Source organism: Chelon labrosus (genome assembly GCF_963514085.1).
Source record: "Chelon labrosus genome assembly, chromosome: 9".
NCBI lineage: Eukaryota > Metazoa > Chordata > Actinopteri > Mugiliformes > Mugilidae > Chelon > Chelon labrosus.
Window position 1 is genome coordinate 11,209,796 of NC_140359.1, and position 21,474 is coordinate 11,231,269.

General features: G+C 41.2%; 1 protein-coding gene across 1 annotated transcript; it reads left to right on the forward strand.

Annotated features, from left to right (window-relative positions):
* The first annotated feature begins 19,101 nt into the window (after positions 1-19,101).
* LOC311493065 (dual specificity protein phosphatase 18-like) lies at positions 19,102-20,123 on the forward strand. Its single transcript, XM_084551583.1, has one exon. It carries the CDS (start codon positions 19,473-19,475, stop codon positions 20,010-20,012), a length of 540 nt encoding a protein of 179 aa, XP_084407709.1. The 5' UTR covers positions 19,102-19,472; the 3' UTR covers positions 20,013-20,123.
* Positions 20,124-21,474: the final 1,351 nt, after the last annotated feature.

Genomic DNA, 21,474 nt, shown 5'->3' on the forward strand with positions numbered 1-21,474 from the left:
GGCACAAAGGTAGAGCCACATTTAGCAGTCTACGTGCATACAACACCTCTATAACCTTCACTGCTCTGCTGTGTTTTGGTTATTGACTTGTTGCTAACCCTCACTCCCGTGTGTGCACTACTCGAACGCATGTTCAATGTCATCCTGCAGGAGGAGAAGCATTAGCAGAGAGAGAAATGGTGCCAACAAACCCAAGAAAAACCGTCAGCAGAGCTGGTCAGTAGCGCCATTGTTAGGGTTGTATGTTAGTAACTGGTCAGCAAGCTCTAAAAGTTGTTATCATGTTTGAATTAATCACAATGAATTCATGATGCAAAGACAAATAGAGAAAAACAAATGTGATGATAGCTTTGCCACTGACTAATTGCTGGCAAAAAAGGAAACACATTTTTGTTTGTTTGTTTGTGTTCAAAATGAGCAAAAAGTTTCTCCAACATTAAGTACTGCACGCACCCAACACAAGAAGATCTAAAAATGTTTTCTCTGAGAATGTGTGCGTCTCCTCTCTGGAGGTTTTCTGATGTAACACATTTGTCGTAATGCTGTGGCCATTTGTAGTTTTTACAGCTGCAAGAAGGAGAGCAAGAGCCGCATGTTTAATTTAGTATGAAAGAGGAGGTTTGTCGGCTCATCACAGCCCATAATTTGACTTTTCCACCCTTGTCAGAAATAGACCATCAGCATCCGACGGAACCCTAAGACGGCAGAGGCCAAACCCAAACTGCTGAGCGCATGAGACACAACAGATGCCCTCTCATTCTGTCTCTTTTGCTTTCAAACCTTCACCCCTCCGTGTTTCCATCCAGCCACTGGTTCACATAAGGGAGGGGACAAGAAACTGACCCGTCCATGGGAACTTCCCCTGACAACAGGCGCACAACAGAGGCTGGACTCAGATCAGCTGAATGTGACAAAGCTCCAGAGACTGTAGTCTACACTGCAGCATCTTCACACCCTACTGGTGATTTGTTCCCATAAGAAAATATGTCAGTAATAGCTACACCTTCATGAATATGGACCAATGTGGAAGCTTTGTACTGTCAGTGACTTCAGTCAAGTACCTCTCTCTTAGGAGATGACATACTATCCCGTCAGATGTAGGGTTTTTAGAGTCTCAAAAAAAGAAGAGGAAAAAAAAAGAAAAGAAAAACATATAATGTCTAGACATCAAAGGGATGACGCAAATGTTGTGAAAGGGCTTTCTTTTGTAAGTCTTGTGAACTTGCTGTCAGGCGTGGGTAAAATGTGCATTTTAACGTTTGGGAGTGTAGATTCAAAACTAAGTATTGCACATTATTTCTCTCATAGCTTTAGCTCTATATTTGGCTCCTGTGGGTGAAAAACTCAATAAAAACAACGGGCATGGGGGAGGCACAATCACAAGTTGTTGTTTTTTTTTATTTTATATAGAGGCACTGATTCCCTGGGTACGTTTTACAACTGTAATAATGTAATCTGGGGGACATTTATTGGGTTATTTATCTGAAATAACAAGCTAACAACATGTTAGATAGGCTCAATTAACCAGCAAATCACACAACCAACGTAATGTCTGCTTATTTGCTATTCTCCTCCCCCATCTAGTTAAGAAACCAAAAGGGGTGTTATAATTCAGGAGAGGAGGAAGATTTTACCTCATCAGGCTTGAATGAATATACCCAGTACACCGGTCAGATAATCAGCTCCAGGAATTTGCTTAATGAATCAAAGTCTGTCCCCGGAATAATTTAACTCAATGAGAAGAAGACTAACCTTTCGCTGTTTGCACTCTGGGCCCTCTCACTCTCTCCGAGGTCCCCCATCACTCGCCTTGCCAAAAGCATTGACTGGAGGAGGGTGGAATTCCTCAAGGCGCACTGCGAATGTGAGAGGAAGAGCGAGTGAATGAGAGAGGAAAGAAAGGAGAGCTGTAATACATGTATGGGCATCACGGTTTAGCTGGTGTCTCATGTCGGGTCAGCCATCATCGCCGCCATCAGGGAGTTATATACATAGCAAGAAAGAAAGAAAGAAAGAAAGAAAGAGGTTTTCAACATCTGTTATGCAGCTGGGAGTATTTCTAAGGGACGCCAGGAGAAAAAGGAATTAAACACAAGGAGGAGGAGGAGGGGTCGTTCAGAGAAGGCTGGGAGAGAAGACAAACACGGGATCCAACATGGCTGGACTGGATTAAAATGGCTGGAGTGAAGGAACACCTTTTTATTTACAAAGTCAGAATAACCTTTTTTTAAGTTCATGCCTGATCTATCTGGTGTGATTAACTTTTGGAAGTGAGCATGCAAGTCTAGATCAGAGCAAGATTTTCATGCTGACTCTTCCAGGAAAAACCTCCAGTAATAAAGGTGAGGTCATTTGCACACTGAGTTAAGTTTCACATGCTAAGTTTTACACTTACAACACATCGGGGTTAATGTAACAGTAATCTGTTGTTGATGAATACAACGCCATCTTCCTGACAGCAGCTTCTCAACAGCTGTAAAGTGGCAGTGAAAACAGGGCCACACACAAGCACTGTGCAGCGGAATGAAAAGCCAGCCACAAGCCTGACCGAGCTGCGTCACTCCTACAGACCCTGACAGTAATCAGGAGGAGAAGTGAGTGCTGAGGAAGTGTCAACAGAAACAAACCCTGTGCTTCGTTTGGGCCAGATTGAACTGATAGCTCATTGCCAGTGACATAATTTAGATGAATGGTGGGTGCAATCCATCAGAAGAGTATCGCTGGTGTGAGTGTGAGCGCGGGGAAGAGGAGGGGTACGACCCTCTCAGCGCTTGCCTGCCAGTATAGGTATCCCATTACCCTACACCTGTTAACAACACCAATCCCCTTGTATAAACAGTAAAGTGATCTTTTTATCAAAGGCAGGGGGACAGAAAGAGACGGACAGAGAGAACGAGACAGAAGAAGAATGTGGAGAGAATGGGAAAGGAAAGGAAAGAGGAAAGAGAGGATAAAGCAGGGGGAATAAAGAAATGTTTTCTTGTTTGATTCTGAAGAGACTAGCACCTCTGGACATGATGGATGAACCCAGGGTCTGGAGAGACAAGTCATGGACAGATGGCTCAGATACACACACTCCAGTCACAACACGGCAGCCTCTACACTAAATCAAGAGGGACATCTAGTGGTGCAGAGTGTAACTCCCCCACGGCTCTGTGTTCTTCCCTCAGGAACTGGTGGATCATTTTATCCAAAACTCTCAAGCAAATGTCTAAAACAGCTCAACAGAGTGCCATTTCAGCTCACTGCAAATATAAACATCTCCATAAAAAATAATAATAAAAAAAATCTCAATAAAAAAACTGGCATAATTCAGGCTCTACATTCAAATAAATAGAAACGTATAAGCAGCCTTTTAACATTCGGTGCGAAAACAATCCGAAAATCTTAAACCGAGCTTCATGTATGAACATTTTGTTCGGATCTTTTCTTGCGTTGCTTGAAGAAGTGCAGCTGCAGATATAGCTTCTCTGGCTGAGCCACTTGTGACAGATTATTCACGCTAAACACTTATAATTAGAGCATGGTCTGTGTGATAGTTGTACAGTGGGTTTCAGTAGCTGGAATACGCCTACAGTTTTACTGGAGCAGAAAATACTAAAGACACCAAAGATACCAAAGACAAATGTTAACTTCTGTAAAAAATGTTTAAATTTGTTTTAACATCAATAGATACTGTGCACTTTATAAGATATGCAGTATCTGTCAAACATTCTCTTCTCTGAATTTTTATGACTTTTTTTTTTATATTAAAATACCCCACTAGCAAACCACTTAAGATAGCTTAACAAATTAGTCCTATAATGATAACGTTAATAATTAAGAGTCCAAGTCCTATAATGATGGAGTTGTTGTTTTGCAACTTGGCACCCCTTTTGAATTGGAAATCACTTTTACGCCACTGTCATAAAACAGCTAACCACCTCTGTGAATATGGACCGACTTGTCTTATGATCAAAAACTAGCAATTCATAAACGTTGCTAACCAAACATCAAGCATCGACACAACACATACAGTTGATTATCTTTACTAATCCAACATTAAGAAGGCCAGCTCAGCATCTTTCCATGTGTCTTTTACGTTGGGAGGCTTTTGTCAAAATCCAGTCCAAGAGTTGTCCGACCCCTTGCCCTGACAAATTTCCTTTCTCTCCTCAGCTTCCCCTGTTGTTGTCTGTGCTTGCATTGTTCTTTGTCCCTTTGCTTTGTGTCCACTGTCCAAATGGTCGGACGAAGAACTCCTCTACCATGAAACCATGAGCCGTGGTGGAGTGAAAATTAATTTTAACTAATAAAGCAGTGCTTCTCTCTTGTCCATGCTTCTTTGTTCTTCTTTTTTTCAGGTATGTCACTTCTATGCATAGCATTAGCACACAAGGACAATGTAATGTAGCACATCTTTGTAGCCTTAACAAATGCAAAGGCAACAGAGAAGGGGAGCTACGCAAAATGACCCCAACACAGAACCACAAACCGTCCTTTACACACCTTTTAAACCAGTTACATAGTGCAAGAACAGAGCGGGAATGAGAGGAGAGCAATCGTCTTTCTTACAAGTTGGTGTACGATCAAAATGATTTTGAAGCAGTTTTAAAGTATAACGGTTGCATAGTGTGGCCTTAATGGTATGTAGTGGAGAATTGTAACAGCCAGCGAGGGGCCATTGTCTGGCCATGGAAACCAAGTGTTTTTTTTTTTATAGTCTGCTTTTTTTCTTTTTATCCTTCAGTGGATACAGAAAAATGAAAAGAGCAACTATCGGGTTAAAGATGTTGCGTCAAGCAGTAGGGTAATTGCCCTGTTACAGGCGAATAATAGTCAAAATTTTGGACTAAATTGCTTTTCTATACCTTGGAAGAGTATTTACAGTGTATTCGTCACTAACAGTGAGAAAAACACAGAGCAGTGACCTGGCAGATTTTAAGGTAACCATTAACGGTCTAATCGCTTGAAGGCAGTAAGTATCAGCATGTAGCCTGCTGTAGATGCTTTTGTCATTAATGTTAACTGTCAGCTTGATTTATTCTGGGGGAAGTTAATAAGGCTGTTTTCTTGGCCAGTGGCTGTTTTTCAGCGAGTTTTTCTCTGTTATAATTTTACACCTCTTTCTGCTTTATAGATATGTGGGGAACATCAAGGATGAAGAACTAAAGTGTGGACAGACTCCTTTTCACTGCTTTTGTCTATGGGTTTTCATCTGTCTCTCTCACCCAGTTGTGCCAGATCTATACCTGATATATTACAATTTGTTTTGGAATAGTTTAGTAGTATAAGTAGTATTCTGAATGTACATATGATGTACACCAAGCAAAAAGGATTGCAAGAGTAGAAAATTAATCTGGATGAAACATCTGTTGAAGATATTTATGTCTGTGCTGAGACTTCTAGTCTAGTTTTGGTGACTATTGCTGCAAGTTACAAGACACCCCCTCTGATATCTGTAGCCACTCATGGGAGATGGTTAGCTGATGAGAAGAGCCTCTCTCTGTCCAATTACAGTACAATACCTGCCCACTACCACCGCTAAACCTCACTATGCAACACTTAATGTTTCTTTCTCTCTTTAGTCAGTAAACAAATAGCGGAAATGACGAGTTGTGGTTTTCTGTGAGGTTTTGTTTGGATGTAATGATGGGGCCACTGATTTCTAACGAAGCCATGTTGAAGCCCGGAGGTGCAGCTCATGGTCGGCATCACCTTCTCTGTTTGGAGCTAGGACTGAAGCAAAACAAAGCTCACAGGAGAGAGAGGCCTGGCAGTATTTGTGTATTGGTGTGTTCAGACAAGGCATCTAAAACAAAGGCAATAGGACTTGTTTGGATTTTCTCGAAGACATTTCAGCATATAGATGAGATGCTTCTTCTTCATTTCAGATACACCATGTCCTAGTTGACTGACAACCTTAACCGATCTTGAATTTGTCACTGGATTCATTTGGTCACTTTCATTCTCTTCTTGTGTTTTGTTTTGCAAGGCTGAACAATCAGTGCAAACTCTGCCACCAACAGGCTAATTTGACGTACTGGTACCAAGATTGTGAGACACAAAATGTAGAGCCACAGATGCTCACCGGCCTCCTGGCATTGGCCAGTGGCCAACGTTGACTTGATGCATCACGCTAGATTTATACTCCTGCAACCGGTCTGGGCAGAGCCAACGCCATAGGGGGCTACGCCGGAGAAAGCATTTATACCTGTGTGCTTGTGTGTCACCATTGTTCTGTGATTACGCCACTAAACCGCTATGCAGCAAAAAGCCAGCTGTGTTGAGTTTCACTCTGCACTTCACACAATTGGCCAGTGGAACTGAGCGGCTCATGCTGGAGTTGAAGTTAATAAATGTGGATCAGCGGTTAGTTTCACTAAAATCACAGCGAAGACATCTGAGTAGACGATGTTGTTGGACGCTGGACAAGAAGGAACTTTTGGTGTTTGTCCGGCCACCGAGACACGTAAACAAGGCCCAATTAAAGTCGCTGCGGCCCACGACGCCGCGATACGTAGTTACATTTCTGGGGAGGTGCTATGAGGCAGGACTATGAATTAAGCTTAAAGTCAGATTTATGCTCCCGTGTCAGATCTACATCATAGAAGCCTCCCCCCACTGCCTCGTACACACCATCTCTTCTCTGCATGGCAGTGATATCAGTAAAAGTGTTGGTCGTTCAACATTTATTAACTTCACCATGAGCTGCTCAGTTCCAGTTGTTTGAAGCACACAGAGGAGTTCCACACAGTCGACTAGCCATCGACTAGACACCGACTAGAAGAGATCTGTTGCAGGAATATAAACCAAACTAGTAACAAGTAAAGTAAGTTTGGACGGTTCCCGATGAACTTAAAGCTTTATTGTAGCAACAGGAAGACTTCTCTCGGCCCAGGAAGCAGGTAGTAACTAATTATCTCATTCATTAGCAAAGTCATCATAAATGCTGGGTGTTATGATGTTATGATTGTTTAATAGCCCATTAATGGTCAATACAAACCATTGGGAACCTGCAACCCATATAGAAGCACATACAGAAAATATCATTTAATGAAGTATTTCATATTTCTACATTCCTAATGCAAATAATTCCTTACTTTCAATCTCATCAGTCCGCAGTGTCACTTATCAGTGAGCTTGTGTTATGACTACATGCGGGAGCACAAGTGGTGCGGTTCAGCTACTCGTATTCATCCTGACAAGAGTTTCATACCCCACTGCATCCCACCCTCCTCCTCCCTCTCTTTTCCCTCTCATATTGTGTCTCTAACGAGTCACGTCCATCCAGCAATTATTATGAAATTAAAGCTATTTTCCATGGCCGATGTTTGCCCCGGTAATAACCACACCGAGATAGGCTTCATTCATTTAGCATTTTAGTTCAGCTCAATTCCTGTCGCATTAGCAGGAGGAGCAAAATCAGAGTGTCACTCAGATATTCTGCTTAATGGTTTGACGGTGGCCTGGCCTATTTTTTCTCCTTTTCCTTTCGCGATCCTCCTAACCCTATCTCTCTGCCAATTACGCTGTTTAATCTATATGTAGATAATGGTGTCCAGGACCTCCCTGTTGAAATGTCAGGTGTGAAGAGGTTATTAGCTAACTTTTAATTACTGTCCATCATTCAGCAGCCAGCAGGACAGATTGGTCCTCTCCGACTGCCTGCTTATCTAGTCTCTGAATGTTGGCTGCAGGCGGGGAAAAGAAAGACATTTAGGAAGCACCAGGTCTCTGACTTAATATCACCATTTTCACACTATTAATAAGACTTAGTGTTTGGAAGAAAGACACGGAAGAGAGGAGGAAATGGTGTGACCAAGTAGATCATGTGTCAAATAGTTTAATGGAAGCAGATCATGTGTTGAATAGTTTAATGGAAGATGACGTAAATGTTCAGAGTGGGGGAAAAAAGGGGGAAATTAAGCTCGAATCAGCAGAGAAGCAAATGGCAGTGCTGTTGCACACTCGCGTGCAACTCCGCTGCTAGTATGCAAGAGTCTTTGAGAGTTTCCAAAATACTTTAACCACATTATAGTTTGTGTTTCTGCAGAAAATGAGTCATGTTTTGTTGGCCTAAAGAACTCGCAGCCCGGGTAAAACAGAGATTGCCCTGTTCGAAGAGATTAGTAAGATTTTCCTCTTCTTCCAATGTTTTAAAAGTCTGCAAACAATTTTCATGAACTCCCCCTGCCCTTGTGTTAAAGCCTCTATTGTACATTTAAAGACCCACAACCCCTGACCTATCTACCAGTCCTGCACTCCAATACTTGTACTGGGGCCCAGAATAATAAGCCCTGACCTCTGTCTGTATTCACTACGCAGCAGATTGCTTGGGCTAACTTCATAAGCCATGGGGAAAAATACGTAAAATTGAATGAAACATCAAATCAAGCTTGGCAAGTTTGATTTTTTTGCATTATCGTGCAACAAATTCACACATTTCTTCATAACTGAACACCTGCTGGTGCAAAGAGATAGATGCATATTAGCATTTTTGGAGTTTTTTCAGTAGGTTTGTGTATAATCTGTATGCTGTTCATCTCTGGTAAACAGTGGGTCCTTTTAAATAGGAACAAATCATTTAATTACACTTAAGACTAATTAGGACACAACATAAGGTTTGCGCTTTTAAGACTTTTGACACCTCTGCATATACAGCAGGACTAAATAGGACTTGCACCCTAAAAATAGAGCCTCTACAAAATCATCCCCAGATTCACATGTCTCCATTTGAACTATACAAGCAGAGACGCATACAAACACATACTCGCACAGAGAGCAATCTCTGTTCAGCCCTTGAACTGTCTTTGAGCGGATTTACTATTTTAAACTCTGCAGGGCAGAGCAGTGCTTATTACAGAGAGAAATACTTCCTGAGCTCACTTTTTCTCCTCCTTCCTCACCATCTTTTACGGCTTGCAGACAAATTCCGTTGGAGGCAGTGAGCTGTTATTTCAGCAGACATCCTCCCTATGATGGAGGCTCTGGTTACAGAGAGCTGCTTCTAGATCACACACATAATCGCACATGTGCACTGGGCTCAGACATTCCTTATTTTACTCGAGGAAAGCGTAAAACAGAAACAGATAATTGGTAACGCCTCCAGAAATTCTGAAACAATGAGATAATTGTGGAATTATTGACTGCTGATCCTCCATCACTCTGTCTTTCTGTCTTTTTCACTCCTTCAGACACAAATGTCTCTGTGGTATCCAAGTCCCTGTAAACCTGAGAATTAGTGAACTATAACCATTCACAAGAGGGCATCATTAGGCCGATTAATGTTTTTCTTTCCAACGTACCTGCCTTTGAACTGGAGTTTGTGTGATATTTAAGACTTTAAATGGAGCCTCGCTCTTCTGTGAGGGGTTTTGTGTGTGTTAAGACTCTGCTCTCTGAGCTCTGTGGTGAATTACAGCTGACCCATGAAGACCCCGGGCCCCGCTGCTCCTACCTTTGGAAACCCCCGTCATCTGGATCACATCGGGCTCAAATGGGGGCCAGAGCAGAGCCCCGTCTGTCTGGCACAAGGGAAGGAGGAAGACGCTGGAATGAAGGTCCGATGCAGAGTGTGCGTTTCTTTTCTTCCGTCTCTGTCACACACACACAGATGGACATGTATGACATTTAGTTGGAGTAACACAATCAGAATAATCAGGGTTATTTGTTTAATAATGTATGTATGTATAATAAATGCATAAATAGGTCACGAAGGTCATGACTGTCCATACTAGGGAATACTAGTCGATCTAGTGTCATTGGAGACTGGGCCAGTCTCTATGGCCTGCAGAAAAAAAACAAACAAACAAAAAAGAAAACGGGCCCTTAATTCTCAAACAAGGGATGGAGCAGAAGGATATATTTGATTTGAATCTCCCACAGACAATTTCTCAGATCCACAGCATTTGCATCACAATCATCTGTCATACAGTGCCTCAGAGAGAGTTATACGTACATATAAAGAGATGCCATACAGTCCTTTGATTTTTTTTTAATTTACTGAGCATATTTTACAAAGACAGACAGTTTTACAGTGATGTGCTTACATCCTGGCATTGTGAACAAGTGTGGTTCTCATTTTTGTTTTCTGAAAAATACTTGCTGCAATCCCTTTAAAAAAGAAAAAGCTGAAAACATGGTTTAAATTCAATCTGAAATGCAGATTTTTAATTACAGTGCATATGCAGAATGTCATCTGAATATAGAATGAACAACTTCAGATCACTGCATCTTCACAAACATTTGCCCATTTGATGCAGAGTGTGGTGGAGTTTGCCCTGCATCAGAAAAAAACTGACATCAAATCCTCCTGCCTGAGGAGTTGCTGCCCCCTGCTGTAATTTTGCATCCATGAGCACTTTGAAAAGACACAGCAGAGCACTACTGTTTTTTCTCAGTTATAGTATTCATTCTGAGGTGCCTCACAGTGATCTTTTAGTATCAGTTATATACCTACACAAATAATTACACTGTTTTTGATTCTGATATTGTCTGTATTTCAGGAAAACAGAACATTTTACTTCGAAATCCATTCTAGACGCAAGATGTTCAGAGAAACAGTTCAAATTTTTAAAATAACACAGAGAAATGGCATAATCCCTGCTATCATGTTGAAATCGATTCCTTGAAAATGGGTATAACTGTGACTCAGATACAATGATCTGCCTCATCATTAAAACCACTGCCAGGAGAGGTAAATAACATTGACCATCTTGTGACAAGACAATGTTCTGCTGGGAAACTCTTGGACCTGGCATTCGTGTGGATGTTACTTAGACATGTAGCATCCACCTAGACCAGACCAGGCACCTCCACCCCATAGCAATGACACTCCTTGATGGCAGCAGCCATCCCCAGCAGAATGCAGCCTGACACAGGCACACACACAAAAATTATTTAGGAACAACTCAAAAAACATGCACAAGGTGTTGACCTGGCCTCTAAATTCACTAGATCCCAAACTAATCAAGTATCTGTGGGATGATCCACAGAGGCCCCTCCCCTCAACCCATAGGACCCAAAGGCCCCCACTAACAACTTTCTGTTGCCAGACACCACAGGACACCCTCAGAAGGCCCATGTCCATTCTGTGATGAGTCAGAACTGCTTTGGTGGCACAAGGGAGATCTACACACTATTAGGAAGGTGGTAATAATGTTATGCATGATCGGTGTATGTGTGTTTGTGCATGCACGTACATTGGGACATTCAGTTGGTGGTAAACAGATCATGCATCAGTATGATTACAGCAAACGAGAGTAAACTTGTGGTCATTAACTTCATATAAAACATCATAATAACAGTCATGATTGTAACGTTTCTGGTTGCTGCATAGAAATTGTTGGAGGCGATTTTGTTTCACCTTCTGTTGTTGTTGTTGCTGTGGACAATTTGAATGTTTGCCTGCATCTTTGGTTTTCAGTCTGCTTCCATGCGAACAGTTCAGAAAAGCAACAACACTTTAAAAACGTCTTTATTTTGATATGAAAACAGCTGATGACAACTATAGTTAAGACAAGTTATGAAATACAAAAAAAAGTTGTGTACATTTAATTTTTCTCAACATGTAAAAAGAAGTTGAACGCTGTATTTAATTTATATACACTGGTGAAAAGCTAGACTGAAAGGGACAGGTCAGGAGGTCACTCATCCAGTTAGAACTTGCTCACAATTCAACACATACACACCTTCAGTATGAACACACACAATCTCTCTCTCTTGCACATTCAGGCACATCATTGACTCTCAAAAACTCATTCAACAAGTGACGCAGCTCCTTAAATCCGGGCTGCTTCTGTCACTCAGCACAATGTTAGTGATTCTAGTTAGTGGTTGTTAGATTATTAGTGGGTTAGTTTGTTAGTTTTCAGAGAGCTATTAAAAGCTCCTTGTGTTAGTAATTGTTAATTCAACTGTACAACTGTCTTTAATGGTTTTTGAAGATTTCTAATGTTCCTAGAAGAACGGCCCAGCCTTTGGATAAAAGCTTCCATGTAAATCAGTTTAACAAACGTCACTGGTGTCACAATGCATGCTTTAATCTACTTATAGATCATGAAAGAGCAGAGATGTTAGTAAGAGCAACAGGTGGAGCTTTCCAGCTTCACCACGGTTAGTATCAATGCCATGAGGAGTATGTGTTGGAGCTTGCTTGTCTTCTGTCTTACTCTATCACCTGCGATAAGAACGAGCCAGACACTCACCTGCAGGGGTTGACCACACAGGGCACACACAGAGACACAAACCGGTCTCTAACAATGTGAATTTATCCTATAAAGTGTGATGCTTTGGAGTCAGACCATAATCAGTTTTGCAACAAATTCTTCTCAAAGTATGTGGTCAACCCAGTTTCATATCAGCAGCTGTTTGTGCTCCTCTTTTCAATTCGTGGTTAATAACACTTCCCCTCCCAAGTCCTGAAACCCTTCTGGACATGCTCACATTTTCAACCGCCGTCTTCTTGAATAATTAATCTAACTTGATCATTTCTAAAAGAAGGATTGCAGGATCATGCAAGAGGAGAGTGCGCATGAGACTGCAGGCACAAAGCAGAGGGTTAGTCAGTGGGTTAGAAATGCCAGCCATCAGCATTCTCATTACAGGTTAGTAATCTTCCGACTGTTAGCAGACATTAGTACTGTTAGATATTAGTGAGATACTGTTAGTAGAATCCAGACCTGGGTAGAAAAAGCTATTCACACATAATTATTAGCATTTGCTGTAATTAAAGCGTTGAAAGATGGGAGCTGTAGGCCGGACAGTTTAATTAATGCTGGCAGGCATCATTTAGAAAACTACACACCATTAATTTCCAATGCGATCCGAATCACAGGAATAACTGCTAGTTCAATGAGGTTGTAACAAATGCTAAGAATCATTAGTAAATAGTGTTTTAAACTGTGTCTGGAACATCCAGTGGGTGAAGGAGTATATTAAAGGTTTGGTGATCCTGGTGGAGCAGCTTCCAGCTTCAGTTTCAGGCCCATTACGAATACATTTCATCCGACTGACATAATACACATGCGCACATACGGCTACGAACATGTACACAAAGAGAGAACATGCAAAGAAACAAAAAAACACATGCGCTCACACAGACACCCTCTCTCACACACACTACAGTAAAAATACAGAGCACATACTGTGAGTAGTACATTAAAAATAGTTTGTATGACACCTAACTTGAGGTTTCAACTCAAACAAAAGCATACTGTGGGAATTACACATTTTTGCAACGTGAGAAAACTCATCATTCTCACCCATGTTTTTTTTTTTTTTTAAATGTGAAAGCTTTCCAGGTCTGTATCTGGCCTAGACGCATGTTATCTTTAGTGAAACGAAACCGCACCGTTAAAACCACCACTTCAAGCGAAGTGTCTCATACAGCGAGAAGCAACCGAAGTGTTAGAAAGAGTAACTAAGGAAACGGAGTGAAGAGGTCACTCCGCGCAGCAGCTGAACAAAACAAGCATACGAGGTGTTTCATAGCTACAGTGTCAGTGTTTTTGATCAGCCAAAAAAAAAAATGAGTGGGTGGATGAAGCTATGTCAGTATTACTCACAGCCAAGGAAAATACATCCATTTGAGAGACAGGAAAAAAAATTAAAAAAACACTGCATCAAATGATTCTGAACACCACCCTTGAAATACCTTCCAGCTCAATTGGATCATGCTGATCACAAAGCAGCATTTTAAACTCTTTTCCCTGATACACAAAAAACAGCAGAAGTCGTCTCTTGATGGGGAAGCGTGGACTCTCTCCTTCTAAAGGTACACGGCAGTAGCAATGGCACCAAGCATCATTCACTGCAAGAAAATGACAAAATAATGATGTGATTTCTCCATCCCCAACATGAATACATTCCTATTGGTCTTTTTTTAAGTGCTGTTAAAGATACATTTTCGGACTGGTTCAGCAGACGCACATATATTCCCTTTCTGTGGATAATCTGGCATTGCAAGATTTTGCTAATCTGATATGTTCTCCACTTTCAGGTTGGTCCATCCCCCCACTTAACCATAATCCTGGTAAAGATAGAAGCATATAGAAAAAAAATATGGCAGCGATTTCACACATAACTAATCTCCCATGTTCTATGTCTTCTCCACCAGCACAGAAGCTTAACACAAATACACAGGGACGGGTACTGTATGTGAGCAAAACCAAGATTGAATCCATAAAAATTGGCTCTGCGGTTTATATTCATTTAGACTTACATAACAAGTCAGAGTGGCGGAGTGTAAAAGCGAATATGAGGGACATAAAAGTCACAGCGGTGTAAATCTACGGTTAGATCCTGTACCAGTCTGGGAGGAAGCACAGCAGAGGGCGATGGAGCGACGCCGCCGGGAGCACAATGAGGTCCTGTCAAGCCTCAATCTGCTTTTCCATCAGCGTAACTGGAGAAGAACACACAACACAAAGCAGCAGAGAAGTGGAACACAACCCAACCGTCCTCCCAAGATACAAAGGCATGGCTTTTTCATTCGTTTTATTGTTTCCCTTGTTGATAAGTCACTTGAGATATTCAGTGATATCAGTTATCTAACTGACTGACTAATCAAATGCTCTGCCTGATCTGAAAAGTGAACCTCCCTGGATATGTTAATAAAGATAATCCGGCCTGTACACATAACCTGTCATGCTGTTGCTTTCCACTGGGTTCCTCCCAGCGTCCTGGTGACATGTCAGCAGCTCTGGAGAAGAATCCGGTCCATGCAACACTGACCCAAATGTTACCTAAAAACCAAAACCACATAAATAACTTGTTACATATGATTATTTATTTATTTATTTATTTGTAATGCTTGATGATACTTTGCCTCATAAAGAAATCCACATCCTTAGACAATAGTGAAGACTGGAAATGCTGATGTTCAGTGGAGAATAGTATAATAAATAGCTTGTTAAAGATCTCCTATACACCCTGTAGTCTGGTAAATGCAGCAGTGCCAACAGCAGCATATGATCTGATATAAAATAGCCATTAGAAATTATAAAGATAATGTATTTATAAATAGGCTACAGCCATGTTGTCGGATAGGGGAAAGTCATTCTCCTCAGAGACAAGGCCCTCCTCTGAAGGGAATTAAAGGTGTCACTGTTTATGGTCCCTAATTTAACAATAGATCACTGAATTAGTTTAATTAGCGTTACAAACAAAAGTGAAATGTCAAAGAAGAGCAGAACAATTGGGAATGGAGCATCTTTTCTGTCCTACCAGAGATCCCCAGCTTCCACATGCACCTGTCCCGCAGAATCAAAAGGTGCGAAAAGATCGCTGCTTCTCCATGGTCTTCCTCCTCTTCTTCTTCCATGCCAAGGGTAAACAGCTCACCGCCGTCGTCGTGTGTGTGCAGTGAAACGCCCGCAGTAAAAGCCTGCTCGCCCTTTGCACCGACTCGCTACGCACGGACATGCCGCGGCTGAGCGTCCTCTTCTATGGCCGCCGAGCTGAGACCAGCAGATGTGGGAGTGCCAACAACAGCTGCGCACTGACGGGAGTACAGTCCGGGCAAAAAACAGGATAAAGTGGAGACGGAAGCCCCGGGACAAAGAAAACGAGCTGGAGGTATTAATGAGAACACTGACTTCTTTGACTGAGCGGGACTGCGCGGACTTGAATTAATCAGTGGTCTCGGTCTCCAGCTGCTTCCACAGGTTTATGGTCTTTTGTATGCGCCCCGTTCATCCACCATCTGTGTTTCCTGGGCAACCGAGTACTGCCTGCAGGCACCAGCAGCTAATACACCAAACCCACCTCAAATCAGGAAACACTACAGTCATCTCCTACATTTACTGTAATAATGGTCACACGCACAGACATTAAATCACATCGTCTGTGTTCTCAGTCACCCAGGCCATAGTGGAGAAAAAGAAGGCTAAAACAGAGGCAAACTGAACCAAGTACTTTGTAAACTCACATTAATTCATTGTTACATGGGAAAATTTTGGCTCTTTGTGACTGATTCTTGTACTAGCCTGTACTGCTATCTACCTAGACTTTACTGATCCACAAGGCAAATTGCTTGAGCACAGTAGCTCAGTTGCACAAAACACTCGAGAAAACACTAGTAAAAAGAAAAATAGGTGGAAATTACAATACACTGTTAGCAATTGCTGTTAATTTACAGCAGAATTCCAACAGTATTAACCTGTTATTTTTGAATACATCACTCTACTGTTAATACAAACAAAAAAACGTGAAATTGTGGTGATTTACACGGTATCATGTTGTATTTTTTGCATTCTGGGAAATTTAACCCGAACTACAAATGGGAAGCTGGATCTGTTCCTCTCTTTATACATCCCCATCTAGCAAATTATTTGGTGAGTAGCAGTTTTATTTCATTTGTAAATTGGTGCAAAGTATATTGGTGATGTTTTCAGTTTGTTTTCACCAGCCTACTGAAAATGTGCATGGCCTGACAGAGCGATTCAGTAGCTAGCTAAATTTTCACAGACGATAGTGAGTTACACAACTTGATTTTTACACTGTCTGAAGAGACGCTATTATTTTTCAGGCGCTTCATTGGTATAAATCCTGAGCAAGGCACCAAGGCTGGACATGGCAAAGTCTTGTTTAAAAAAAAAAAAACTGGCAAAGCCACCAGCAAAAAGAGGACAACAGTCAACCCACATGTATCCACTCTGACTCATAGACCTTCAGTGGGACTTCATTTAAACACACAAAGACACCAGCTTGTCTTATTGCTTTAATTCTTTCTCCCTCTCAGTTTCACCCTCTTTCTCTCTCCCTTACAGGGTAGAAAGTCTGAATCCCTGTTATTCTCGCTGACTTATTTGTGTCCTGTTTCTGAACATACACATACAACTGTTTGAATGTTTCATGCTGACATGTTTTGACTGTCTGAGGTGTTAGATCAGGACTTTGGATATTTTTTCAGGGCTTGTGATACTTTTCTTTGGATTTTTATGTTCATAGATCACATTACAATATATAGCAGATTACAAGACGATACAAAGGGCACACACATCTGAGAGTTTGTACCATGATGATGAAAAATGTTTACAGTTATCTGGCTAACCTTCTAATCTGCTTTGTGGAACATATTTTATTCTGAACTGTTATCAATATTTAGTCAGTATTTCCAAGTCTGAATACCTTGTTCTTTTATTGCTCTATTTTCAGCAAAAAGCCAAAAGTTGTTTGTTTTGTTTTTTTAGAAAGAAGGCGCTGTCTGAATGTGGAGATTCTAAATTCATGTTACAATAAAAGTCAAAGTGCATTAAGAAGCTGTGTTTTTGATTTTTTAACAGTGCAATTACATGCTGATCTGTTCTAAATTCACAAAGCACATTTTGTTATAGTTTGCAGATTTTGTGAAGACTGACAATGTAAAGTATTGTGAAAGAAATCTTAAAAAACGGTAAACGCTGTATTTTTCTTTAACAGTACAAAACTGTAAATTTTAGTCACAGTAAAAAAATGTTAATTTTACAGTAACATAATGGCAACCCTGCTGCCAGTTCTTTACTGTTATTTTACAGGAAAATACTTAACAGTGTAGTATAAGCACAAAATATACAAGATTTGCAAATATACAAGAAATAGAAAGTAAATATACACTATATACACAAAATAATTATTCATTCATTCATTCTTTCATTGTATAAGTTGCAGTTATCCTGTGTCTTAACAGTTTTCATATACAGTGTACAGTTGTATCAAGAGCAGTGTGCAATGACACTTGTAGATTTTGTATTAGATTCTGTTTAGAAACTCTTCTTGTATTCTGTGTCGTAACATGTTGTAGTGTAGTAGAGCAGTGCAGCAGCAGTTATCGTGTGTCATGTCAGCATATACTGTATGTAGCACAGTATTAGCACTATAGGAGAAACAGTATTTCACACCTCTATGTTTTTATTAGCATATTGTGGAAGTGATGTCGAATCTTCAATCTTGATTCTGTACTTTCAGTTTGAAATAAAGAAATTAAAAAATACATTGAAGCACCCAGACCCAGATTTAATTTGAGCGAATGTACTTCAAAACTGTCTGAGAGTGTGAGATACAGCCCAGTTTAAACAAAGGGCCTTGCGACTGTTCAAAATAATTGGACACTTGACTACTATGTTTCTTTTGCAGCTGTGTGTCCTTTCAACTTTAATGGTCAAAAGAGCTGACATATCTCAGAGCAGACTGAGCGTTGGCATTTAGATCGACGTTGAGTTGAAGTAAAGTGGTCAACACTTAAGCAGAGACAACATTGATTTGTTGTAAGTGCACTTACAACAAATCAACCGCTGTAAACCAGCTGATGTGCTCAGGATAACTGACCATAGTGTTCATCACATGCTGTAAATGGAACGCTTAAAAAATCAGAAAGATCATGTTGCAATTCAAAAACATACAAAAGGAAAGTGGAGTGTACTCTTGTCTTGTACTGACAAACAAGGTGTGGTTATTTTATGGCTTGGGCTATTATGGGTGATAGGGGAGATGGTGCACTGCATTTATTGTGAAGTTCGCTGTTGACAGAGGAAATGCAGCATATTGTGTGGTCAGATTCAGCCATCAACACTCATTGGACCACATTTCCTTATTCAGTAGGGCAGCAGTTCTACGCATAAACCACATAAACCGCTGAAGTTAAAGAACACTTCAAGATGAGTTGGTGAATATCCTAAATAATGAATATGGCCCTACAGTGCATTACACACGTGTTTAGTCATTTTTGACCCGCTGAAAATAAAAGACTGTGTATAAAAGTAGTTGTACTTTTCAATTTCTGCTTTAATCAAAGCTGAGTGTCTGTACTTAAAGTCCATTTTTATTACATAATTTTAACTTGAAAATGTTTTGATGTACCAAAAATATGTGTTGATCAACTGTCTGGCCAAATGGGATCTTTGTCATACCTTACATATCTAGACAATCCACAGCTTCTGACACTGCAAGCATTATTATACATTTTGAAGATGCCCCTAAAAATCTGACTCTAAGTCTAAAGACATCTAATTGATGACTTTTGACAGAATCTGCATCTTTCTTTTAACAAACACCTACTAGAAATACACTGGAGAACATGTATAATACAAGACAGACACCCTATCACAGTAGAAATCTGCCACAGTCATGCACATGCCTGTCATCTCTGAGTATAATCACCCATGTGCAGGGAAAGATTAAATCTCATGTATTCGTGGTCACAACTAATAATTCACTCCCATCAGTCAAATGATGTCAAGTGGGCTTCAACAAGCTTCAACACTAAATGTATTCATGGCTTTCAGTGTAAATCAGCCCAAATGACAATGAAAATGGGTGTAAAGTGAAAATATTTGCCTAACCTAAACCTGGCGAAGAAAGACCTCCTTCCGGCAGGGGGCGACAGCGGACGCACTCACAGACGTTTGACATCCCCGAGATGCCATAGCTGTACGGACCTGCCCCGCGTATGCTCAACTTGAAGTATTTTATTTAGAGAAACAAGAGGGCTACTGGTAAATTTCAAGCCCTTCATGCATCAATCGACTCCTGCGGGTCTCTCAGGCCTGTGCCGAGTCACCGAGCATCTTTACCTCAGCAATGGCAGAGCAGCTAATGATTCCTCCCAGGTGTCCAGGTTTGGGATAACCTGCATCATCAACGCTACTGAGACCAAGCGCTCTCCTCCACCAGGGGTGGACTACATCCACATCTCTGTCTCTGACTCTCCCGTGTCCCCTCTCATCGATCACTTTGACGAGGTGGCAGATAAAATACACACAACTGCAGAGCGCGGCGGTCGCACCCTGGTGCACTGTAACGCCGGGGTGAGCCGCTCCGCCGCCCTGTGCATGGCTTACCTGATGAAGCACCGCGGTGCGACTCTCCTGGAGGCTCACGAGTTGGTGAAGACCTGTCGACCCATGGTGAGGCCGAACAGTGGTTTCTGGAAACAGCTCATCCGGTATGAAATGGTGCTTCGCGGTGACAACTCTGTCCGGATCGTGTCCTCACCCATGGGAGAGATGCCAGACATTTATGAAGAGGAGGCCAAGAGCATGATGCCACTGTGAAGGAATAACTGCACTCATGTGTCTGTAGAAGTGGGACTTTGTTTCACAATGGGAATGGGATGTACTGTATGAGTGACAGTTAGCATAAAGTGTTTAGTCATGAAAGAAAAAGACTTCATGTGTTTCCTCTGGGGTCTGGGCAGTGTATTATGTGTGTACTTAGAAACCCATCCAGGTGTATTTGAAAATATAAAGAAAGAAAAAAGACTCCTTGAATAATCTAACTTTAAATTCAATTTGTATGTTTAGAATCAGAATCAGCTTTAATGACCAAGTATGTGCACATACAGAGAATTTGACTCCGGTAACTTTGCTTTCTTGTACATAAACACACGGAACTTAAATAAGTGAAATAAAAATAAAATAAATCTCAATCTGTACACATAAAATATAGAATAAGAGCAGATATATACACCAAACCAGGGTTTGGTACAGTGACTATATACAATAGTGCAGAGTTATTGTTTATTGTTCATGTGAATGGTCTCGCACTCTGTGACTGCTCAGAGTTCATCAGAGCAACAGCCCGGGGGAAGAAACTGTCCTTGTGGTGGGTGGTTTTGACGTACAGCGCTCTGTAACGCCGGCCTGATGGGAGGAGTCTAAACAGATTGTGACCAGGGTGTGAGGGGTCTGTGGAGATTTTACTGACCCGCTTCCTGACCCTGGACCGGTACAGGTCCTGGATGGAAGGAAAGGTCAGTACCAATGATCTTCTCTGCAGCCCTGACTGTTCTCTGCAATCTGTCCCTGTCGTGCCTGGTGGCGGATCCAAACCGGACTGGACTATTGCAGTGTAGAAGATTATCAGCAGCTCCTGAGGCAGGTTGAACTTCCTGAGCTGACGCAGAAAGTACAGCCTCTGCTGGGCCTTCTGGCTGGAAATTTATTAATCTGTGTGCAAATATTTTAGTCTAGTTGTTTGTTTGGACCAAAACTCCCATCTTAAGCAAATATCATAAATCCTGTTCCTTCCTAAACTCAAATTTCTTCTGCACTCTGAGAAACTTTCTTAATATTTTCAGCACAAAATTAATCTTCAGGTTCCTAGTATGAAACTCTGGTTCCGAGAAAAAAAAGACATTTTTTGTAAAGTGGGTTTGATTTTCATGACTTTAAAGATGGGTTTGTACTTTTTATTCTTCCACATTATCTGACAACTAGAATCAAAAAGTACTTTTCAGGGTAAACTCTCACAATGTAAAAACAAGTAATCTTATAAATTACAATCATTGAAACCAAGAAGTAACCTCTGGGGCTGAAATGTCAAAAACATGCAGTTCCTCAAATGGGTAATTGAAGCTGGCTCCAGAGACGAGTCAGTCCCCATAAAATCCAAGTTAAAATGTCAAAATTGCTAATTTAATTTCCCCCTATAAGAAAACTGCACAGTGGGGGAATTTTTAGTCATCTCACCTGGATTGCTGGACGTCACCTGCCTCAGCTCCACTCAGGCTCCACT